The following is a 10,217-nucleotide window of genomic DNA, read 5'->3' as shown; positions in this document are numbered from 1 at the left end:
TTATTATTATTAATGAAATAAATATTAATAATAATTAGAAATACTAATAATTAGTATTATTGATATTAATGTAAAAAATAATAATCTTAGAATATTGAATTAATATTAATTTTTATAATAAATGTTTTAACATTAATATTTATTATTAATATTAATTGTAATTATTATTATTATTTATTATTATTAATATTAATTATAATAATTATTATTATTATCATTATTTATTCTTGTTAATAATAATTTAGAAATAAAATTAATAATAATTATTGTTATATTATTATTATTATTATTATTAATCTTATTAGTAGAAATAATAATAATAATAATATTATTAATATTTTTAATAATAATAATATTATTATTATTATTATTATAATATTATTATTTTATTTTATTTTATTTTATTATTATTATTATTATTATTATTATTATTATTATTTAACAAGTTAGATTTTCGTGATTAGGGGAAGCGAGCTTCCACTAATCTCCATACCATTGTCTGTGTTGAGATTATGCGGGTTCTTGATAATTTCAAGGGCTTCTCTAATCTTTCGTCTATGGTGATGTTCTTCCGTGGCGATAATCCAGGCGCTCTCCAAGCAGATATGGTGCTTAGTGTTAATATATATATATATATATAAAATAAAATAAAATAAAACAAAATAAAACAATAATAATAATAATAATAAAATAAAATAATAATATTATAATAATAATAATAATAATATTAAGAATATTAATAATAATAAGATTATTATTATTTCTACTAATAAGATTAATAATAATAATAATATAATAATAATTATTATTAATTTTATTTCTAAATTATTATTAACAAGAATAAATAATGATAATAATAATAATTATTATAATTAATATTAATAATAAATCAAGGAAGCTCTCACGACGATTAGGGTTCTGAGAAAAGCTTCGACGGCGCAGACTGCACAGTACTGGATCTATTCACAGGCCTGACCAAAACACCTGTTTCGTAACAGCGTTGCAGGGTTCTAGAGTAGCACAATGGAATCTCCTCAGGGGAGGGCGTGAGAGCCCTCCCCCAGAGCAAATACCTCGCAGCACGGTCCTCAGCAGACATTTATCTTCGGATCTGTCGATAAGGAGGTAATGAAAAAAGGCAGTCGGAAGGACAAAGCCAGCGTCACGCAAGATAGAGAGGAAAAACCAGAAGAAGTTCTGAAAGTCTCCTCGACTACATGCAAGCCTATAGCTAAAGAACGGCCCAGAATAGAGTTGCCGGGACACAAGATTGACAAGCGAATCGAATACATGAGGGATCATGCCCTTATTGGGAAGTTTATAGGGTTTTGGCCGACAGAAAAAGCCTTATATGGATGGATTGCGGCGAAGTGGAAACCCAAAGGAGATGTTACTCTGCAGCTAGGGCCGAAAGGCTTCTTTACTGCGATTTTCTTCTGTCTTGAGGACAAATACAAAATTCTGGGAGCAGGGCCCTACTTTTTTAACTCAGCGGGTCTGTATTTGAGGGAATGGATACCAAGATTTAACCCGGATAAGGAAGATCTCACATGGGCGCCAGTCTGGATCAGAATGTACTCACTTCCAGATGAATATTGGGACGAGGACATTCTCAAAGATATAGGAAATGGATTGGGGGAATACATCAGGGTGGCAGAAGAAACAAAAATGCGCAGATACACTTCTTATGCCCGCATCTGCGTCTTCATGCGCCTGGACGAAGCTTTGCCAGAATCGGTAAGTCTCTCTCACCGTGACGAAGAATGGATTCAACCTCTGGACTATGAGCATGTCCCCTTTCGTTGCCGAAAATGCCATGCTCTTGGGCATCTATTCAGGGACTGTCCTCTGAATGCCAAAGCCAATACTCCTGATCCCTCAGAAACCCTAACCCAGGACGGCTTCACCAAAGCCCCTAGCCGAAAGCGAGCGCACAAAAAACCCACAAATGGGAATAAGCCCCAGCAAAATAATACCCATGGCCCAGCTACAAAGAACAGTTTTGAAATTCTTGCTCAGACCTCTGATGAGCAACCCCCGATCTCCGAGACTAGCCCTGCTCCTCCTTCTTCCTCCTCCCATCCCCCTCCTACAGCTTCCCCCTCCAAACTTCAAACCCCCATTGTCATTCCAGCAAACCTCAAAGAAGGACAAAAAGAGTCGGCAGGGAAATACAAGGATATGGAAGTCGATGGAAAGCTAGACCCCCTTCACAGCTCAGAGATTAATATGGAAGGAAGCAGCCAAGTGCAACAGATGGAAGAAGAACCAGAAAGCATAGATCTGAACGGCCTAGACATTTTGGAACTCGAACTAGCATGCAAAAAGAAAGCATATAGCAGTATACCAGAGACTCAACTCAACAAGCTAGAAGTGGTCATTTCAAGGGCCTATCAACAGCAACAACTAGGTATACAGCCAGGAAGCCATTGGGATGGAAGCCTTCCCCCAAAAGACTCCAAAAAGAGAGGAAGAAGAACGGATCTTCAGCGAACAATCGCGATTGGGAAAATCCTGGTAGACTCAGGCAGGTATGATAAATTGACGAAGTACTATAAACCCTCTATTAATATTTGAACCATGAAGCTTGTATCATGGAACCTAAGGGGGCTCAACAGCCCAAGAAAACTGAGAATGTTAAAAAAAATGATTAAAATGGAAAAGCCGGACCTATGCTTTCTCCAGGAAACCAAATGTAACAGCTCTACATTAGGCAGCATTCTCTCCAAAGCATGGCCAAGTTGTCGATTGGTAGCGGTGGATGCCTCTGGAGCTTCAGGAGGGCTTGCTATAGCATGGAACACACAAGTGTTAACTCTTTCAGATTTTCACGCTTCTCATCACCTCATCCAGGCAGCCTTCCACATTCTAGGCACGAATATTCATGGAAACCTATCAAATGTATATTTCCCGTAGGATACAGGAAGCAAAATTGCACTTCTCAACACTATAGAAGCTTTGAACAACAACAGGAGGCACCCACTCTGGATTATTGGAGGGGATTTTAACATGATTACCAAGCTAGAGGAGAAGATCGGGGGGAGAAATAGAATGGAACAAGAGAATGCCCATTTCAAGGATTTCATTCAGAATACCTCTCTCATAGATATGCCTTTTTGTAACGGCACTTTTACATGGAGCAATCGCAGGGCAGGTAAGCATCAAATTGCATCCAAACTGGATCGCTTCCTCATATCAGATAACGCGGTTCATCTCGGAGGAGACATTTCAGCTGCTATACTTCCTCATACAGGTTCGGATCACTGGCCTATTGCCCTCCAATGGCAAAGACCAGGCGACCTGACCAGAAGACCCTTCCGCTTCGAAGAGTTCTGGCTCTCACATCCCTCGTTTAAAGACTTTGTCAAAACAACATGGACATCCTTCATCCCGCCAGAAGGGTCCAAGATGTATCAGTTCCAACAGAAGCTCAGGTTTTTAAAAAATCACCTAAAGCGTTGGAATAGGGAGACCTTTGGAAACATCTTTAAAGCGCAACAAGACCTAAACAAGGAACTGACGGAACTCCAGCAAAAAATAACTACAGAGGGGCACACTGAGGTAACTCTGGAACAGGAACGACGCATCCACAGCCAACTAGAGGAAAGGAGGAAGCAGGAGGAAATATATTGGAAGCAAAAATCTAGAATCAGATGGCTGAAGGAAGGTGAGCGAAATACCAAATTCTTCCACAGAACCACTGTTCAACGAAGAATGCACAACAACATCCCTTTCATTCAAAAACAAGGGGGGGAAAAAGTAGAGAAGCATGAGGAAATTGAGGAGGAATTCCTTAATCACTTCAATCATGTCCATCAAGAGCCTGAAGGAGACAGGCGACCTGCAATTGAAAGAATAACCAACAATGTGCCAAAGCTCATCACGGAGGAACATAATGAGCTTCTCCTTCGCCCTATTCTGTCTCAGGAGGTGGATGAGGCAATGTCCCAGCTTAAGGAAGGAAAAGCCCCTGGCCCGGATGGATTCACCACTACGTTCTTTCACACCTTCTGGGAGCTGATAAAACTGGAGGTATGGAAAATTGTAGAAGAATCAAGAGCTCTCCATTGGCTGCTTCCCTCTCTCAATTCTACCTTCATTGCCCTTATCCCAAAAGAGGAGGATTCAATCACCCCTGACAAATATAGGTCGATTGCTCTCTGCAACGTAATTTACAAAGTCATATCTAAAGTTATTGCAAACAGGTTAAAGCCCCTCTTGCCTCTGCTCATCTCTCCAGAACAGTCGGGGTACGTGGAAGGGAGACAGATCATGGACGGCATACTCCTCACGCACGAGATAATACACTCCCTCAAGCAATCAAAGCAGGCAGGTATGATTCTCAAACTGGATCTCTCTAAGGCTTTTGATAAACTCAGCTGGACTTACATTCAGCAAATGCTAATGGCCTTTGGATTTTGTTCTATGTGGATCCGCTGGATCATGAGTCTAATTACATCCACACACTTCTCCATCCTTGTGAACGGAATCCCCTCCCGCCCCTTCAAACCATCCCGAGGAATCAGGCAAGGTGACCCCCTATCCCCCTTCCTCTTTGTTCTAATGGCTGAAGGTCTAGGTCGTCACATCAAACACGCCCTCCACTCTCATCAGCTCAAAGGCCTCTCTGTTCACAACACCCCTGCAACTTCTCATCAACAGTTTGTTGATGACACCATGCTATTTGGCTACCCTTCTGTCCAGGAAGCCTCCTGCTTCAAAGCCCTGCTCAATGATTTCTCTGAAGCTTCAGGCACCAGTGTCAATAGCTCCAAATCGCAGATCTTTTTCTTTCACACTCCTCCAACTGTCAAGACAGCGGTTGCTCGTATCCTGGGATTTCCCACTGCTACCCTCCCCTCCAAATACCTTGGAGCCCCCCTCACTGCTTCAGCCATAAAGCATTCCTCTTGGCGAACTCTCATTGAGAAGCTCGAATCCCGTCTTAACCTTTGGACGCACAGAACTTTGAATTTGGCCAGTCGTGTGGTGCTCATTAAGTCAGTCCTTCAGGCAATGCCACTTTATCTGTTCTCAATCCTAGCAGCGCCGAAATGGGTTTTAAAAAGAATCAGGAATCTTCAGCGTGGCTTCCTATGGGGCAGCTCGGCAACTAACCGTAAATGGGCTCTTGTAAAATGGACCACCGTCTGCACGCCCAAAGATAAAGGGGGCATTGGGCTGAGAGACCCAGAGCATAGCAACTCCATTATGAGCGCTAAAATTTGGTGGCAATGGGTCACTAACCCAGAAAAACCTTGGGTCAAAATCTGGACAGCCAAATATGCCAATAACAGACCTCAGGAAGAGCTCATCAGGTTCACTCCCAATGAAAAAGGCTCACTAATCTGGAATGCAGCCAAACCGCACTTCTAGTTAATTCAGCAGCACAGTTTCTGGGAAGTGAGAGACAGTATAACGACAAGATTCTGGACAGATGCATGGAACCAGATGCCAAAGCTCAGCCGCGTTCTTCATCCATCTCCGGAATTCAATAGGCAGGAGCAGCAGCAAGAAAAGATCCGACAGTTTTGGATGCAGGAAACGGAGCATGGATTCAGGAAATGGAAACAGGGTAATCAGTTAATCAATAACACAAACCTTCGGGATGCTGAGGAGCTGGAGAAGGAGTTACGGAAAAGAAGCATTAGACATGACGAAGGCAGTGACATTCTTCGATGGGGATATCAACCAAAAGGTGCCTTTACCACATCAGAGGCTTATAAGATCGTATGCAATATCACTACCCCTTCTGACCCAATCTGGAGCAAAATCTGGGGTCTCGGATCCTGGCCCAAAGTCTCTTATTTCCTATGGTTGGTAGGACATAAAAGAATCCTCACTTGGGACAAACTAAGGAGCAGAAACTTTCATGGTCCCTCCATTTGTCATAATTGCAATCATAATGAGGAAACTCTCCAACACCTCCTGGACACCTGCCCCCTAGCCAATCAGCTATGGGAAAAGGCGAGCTTTAGATGTCAAAGAAGATGCAGAATGGAGAACGACATAACCAACTCCTTAAGACACTGGCCACAGAATCCTTATAAAAGCGAGCTTCTCAACTGTTTGTGGAACATAATCCCAGGGCTCATCCTCTGGAGCATCTGGAAGGAAAGGAACAAACGCATATTCAAAAACCAACGCTCTCCGATCGAAAATATATGGAATAGGCTTTGTGGGAATCTCAAAGAAACGCTGATGCTCCGATCCTGGACACAGGAGGATCTTCCTTCTCTAAACAATGAGAAAGGCATTCTAGACAATTGGCAATTGCATCTACCTCAGGGACTACACAAGAACGGCCCTTCCAAAAGCAGCATCATAAACAAGGGCACATGGACCGCTCCCCCTAAGCATTCCTATAAGCTCAATTTCGATGGTGCCTCCAAAGGCAATCCTGGAATGGCCGGCTTTGGAGGAATTCTAAGGAATCATGAAGGCACTCCCCTGCAGATATACTTTGGAAACATAGGGTGGGACACCAACAACTCAGCTGAGCTAGAGGGACTTTGGCAAGGGCTCCTTCTCGCTTGGAATCTCAACCTTCAACCCCTGGTCGTGGAAGGAGACTCCCAGATCCTTATAAACATGGCCAAGCGCCTCCAGAATGGATCTCAAGCAAGGAAAATCGCCACCAGTTGGAGGCTCGAAGCAAGGCTGGAGGCCATCGAACAAGCGCTCCGCAGCAACAGGGCCATTTCCTTCAATCATATAAAAAGGGAAGGCAACAAGGTTGCTGACCTCCTGGCCAACATAGGGGTGGAAAACGAGAATACCCTTCTCACAGGAAACACGACTATTATACCAAATAATGTCCAGGCTCAGGAATGCGCTAGCCTGGTCCAAAGCGATGCTGCTTCCCCGGATGCGGGTGACAAGACGCGTGTTAATGAGGAGCCACATGCTAGCCATGTGCTGCCTCAAGATTAAGGCAGGCAAATTGATACGATGCTCGCCGCCAAGGAATAAAAGCATGGGAGAACAACAGAAGCACTTCAATGCTCTGTCCGGTTTACTGGTGCGACTGCAGCTTGCAGTTATGGCGAACAGGACTCGAGGTGGTGATGAGGAGGTTAAAAAAGGTGGTGGGTCGGCTCTCCATGCGCTGGTTCACGCTCAGGTTTTGGTTCTCGGAGTTCAGGCTCTTGCCTGGTCTATGGTTCTCCAAGCAACCGCTCTTGCTGTCAAAGCTATCTTCCTGTCTGTTGGGTGCCGTCTCAAGTCTGAAAGGTTATCCTATTCCGCATTGCTCCAAACCCCTGGTGCTCTTGCAAAGATGGTTAGGCCTCGACAGCGATTACTCAGCCGTCGAGGTTCTGCCCGGGGAGGGTCTTCACGTCCTCCAGTCGATGCGTCCCAATCCCACTGTTGCCGTTGCCATTGCCATCGAATTGCTGAGGCCAACCCCCTCCAAACAAGCCAATTCATGGACTCCAGTGCCCCAGACTCTGATCCGGCACCTATGCCTGCCTTCGGTTCTGCCATTTTCACCTTTAGTAGTTCTCTGGACAAACCCCGTATCAATGCCCACGTATCGGTTCTCTTCCTTGAGGAATCTCCGGATGGTGGCGATGTTCATCACAGCAAGGGGAAGCACCCGGGTGGAAGCTCAGAGGACGTCAAGGAGATGCCAGCGGATGCTCCAGAGCATGTTTCTAACCTTCCTCAGACTCAGGAGGTGTCGACATCCAAAGGGGACAATGTCAACATGGACTCCTTTCCCACTGCAGAGGAAATTGAGAAGTATGGCTGGTGCAGGGTGGTCGAGGAGGAGCCGGACGAATAGCCGTCCATCTGTTCAGAATCATATCCTCCATCGCTGCTCAGGTCTTGTTTTGGTTTTCTGTTTATGTCATGTTGGCTTAAAGTCTGTTCTTGCTATGTCTGTACTGCCCGAAAGGGATAATGCTGAAGGTCTTTTGATGCCCCTGCGAGGGATGAACACTTTTGGTCCAGAGCCCCTGCGCGGGATGTCTAGTTTGGTCTGGCTGCACTTTTGTGGTATAGTGCCCCTGCGAGGGTTGTTTTGCTCAGACGTGGTGCCCCTGCGAGGGCTGCTCTTTTTGGTTACTCCTATTCCAAAGTGCCACAGTTGGCCTCTGGTAAAATGACTCTGTGAATGTAACTGTTTTTCTTGATCCTGTAAATAATAGAATAGTTTTAACGAGAAAAATAATAATAATAATAATAAATAATAATAATAATAATTACAATTAATTTTAATATTAATAATAAATACTAATAAATAATAATAATAATTATAATTAATATTAATAATAAATATTAATGTTAAAACATTTATTATAAAAATTAATATTAATTCAATATTCTAAGATTATTATTTTTAACATTAATATCAGTAATACTAATTATTATTAAATTCTATTTCTAATTATTATTAATATTTATTTCACTAATAATAATAATTAATAATAGAAGTAATATTATTAATAACTATAATATTAATAATGCTATGATATTAGTAATAACTTTCATATTATAAGTAATATTTATATTATAAATAATAATAATAATAATAATAATAATAATAATAATAATAATAATAATTATTATTATTATTATTATTATTATTAATTCTAATTATCACTAATAATAATAATTAATGATAATAATATTAATAATTTCAATTAGTATTAGTAATAAATAATATTAAGTACAATTAATTTTAGTAATAAATAATAATAAATATTTATGATCTAACATTTATTAATACAATATCCAAAAGATTAATATTTTTAGCACTAACTATGATTATTATAATATCATTAATACTAATTATTTATTTATATATATATATATATATATATATATATATATATATAAATTAAAAAATTAATTAAAATTAATTAATTAAAATAATATGTAGCAGCCGACTCTCATCCAGATATTGAGAGCCGACTTTCATCTCAATTTACTCTCCTCATTTCTATTTAATCGCTCAACTAAGCTCTTTTTCTATCAAGCATTCAAGTTGTCCTCATGATGGATCCCAGTTGGGATTTGAAACGTTGGCAGAAAATGGTTCTTACTGTGGATTCTCCCGTAACTAAGTCAAAATGATAGACCTGTCATCTTGGTACTTTATGTGGATGATATCTTTTTGATAGGTGAAAACTGTCTTATTAATCAATGTAAGAGGGAATTGGCTTCTAAATTAGAGATGAAGGACCTAGGACTGATGCATTAATTCATAGGATTGGAGGTTTGGAGAAAGCTAGGTGAGATTTTCCTTTCTCAAGGAAAATACGTTGTGAAGCTACTTGAAACATTTGGGATGGTGGAGTACAAGTCCCTGACTACTCTTATGGAACTTAAATTCAAGAAGTTATGCAGAAGTGATGTTGGGCCTCATTTGAGAAATCCTTTTGAGTATCGTCAAGTAGTGGGGGCCCTAATGTTCTTAGTAAAGTCTTGTTCGAACATATGCTTTGCAGTGAATACATTGATTCCTTTTATGGTTGAGCCTTATCACATACATTGGATTGCTTCCAAGAAACTCTTGAGATAACACAATTGTTGATGGACTGAGATACACTGTGAGGAATGTGAGGTTCCATGGTTATTCTTATGTTGATTGGGCTAGCAGTGTGGTGGATCATAAAAGCACATCAGAATGTTACGTCTCTCTAGGTTTTTCTTCGATATACTGGATGAGCAAGAAGCAGAATTCGGTTGCTTTGAGCACTTTTGAGGCTAAATACATTGCTGCTAGTATGGCCTCCTCTGAAGTTGTTTGGTTAAGGAAGCTCTTTAGTGAGCTATTTGGACATCTGTTGGATAACACCGTGATCTATTGCGACAACCAAAGTGGGATTCGTCTTTTTGAGAATCTCATGTTTCATGACCCCTCCAAGCATATTGATATGAGGCACCACTTTATCGAGGATATGGTGCAACGGGGAGCAATAAGGCTCCATCATATTAGGACTGATGATCAGGTCACAAATATTCTTACGAAGCCCCTCGGGAAGGTCGCATTCTTAACCTTCCGTGAACGACCTGGAGTCGCTGAGAGAACCTCTTATGAGGGTCCCGTATGAGATGGATATTGAGCTCTAGGAGCTCCAGGGGCCTTGGGTTACTTCTTGGAGAGATGAGTGACCATAGGGTGAGTGGTTCACCTTCCCCTAGTGGTGCGTTGTTTATAGGGTGAGTGGTTCATCTTCCCGTGTGATAGCCCATGTTGATATATG

The 10,217-nt window shown here is 41.1% G+C and overlaps 1 protein-coding gene across 1 annotated transcript; it reads left to right on the top strand.

Annotated features, from left to right (window-relative positions):
• Positions 1-1,128: 1,128 nt before the first annotated feature.
• On the top strand, positions 1,129-5,376 carry LOC149243584 (uncharacterized). The gene is made up of 5 exons (XM_089371254.1): positions 1,129-2,531; positions 2,703-2,808; positions 2,917-3,667; positions 3,821-4,333; positions 4,574-5,376. The coding sequence occupies exons 1-5, from the start codon at positions 1,129-1,131 to the stop codon at positions 5,374-5,376; spliced, it is 3,576 nt and encodes a 1,191-aa protein (XP_089227380.1).
• Positions 5,377-10,217: the final 4,841 nt, after the last annotated feature.

This window comes from Pinus tabuliformis, chromosome 8, assembly GCF_031772625.1.
Source record: "Pinus tabuliformis cultivar Carrire ecotype Pingquan chromosome 8, CPIR1, whole genome shotgun sequence".
Classification (NCBI taxonomy): domain Eukaryota; kingdom Viridiplantae; phylum Streptophyta; class Pinopsida; order Pinales; family Pinaceae; genus Pinus; species Pinus tabuliformis.
The sequence above is the reverse complement of the archived record's forward strand: the minus strand, read 5'-3'. Positions and strand labels throughout refer to the sequence as shown.

Coding starts and splice junctions, on each gene's coding strand:
- LOC149243584 (XM_089371254.1), top strand. CDS start 1,129: ATGAAAAAAGGCAGTCGGAAGGACAAAGCCAGCGTCACGCAAGATAGA. Junction 2,532..2,702: donor ATCCTGGTAGACTCAGGCAG/GTATGATAAATT, acceptor CAAATGTAACAG/CTCTACATTAGGCAGCATTC. Junction 3,668..3,820: donor AATCAGATGGCTGAAGGAAG/GTGAGCGAAATA, acceptor ATGTCCATCAAG/AGCCTGAAGGAGACAGGCGA.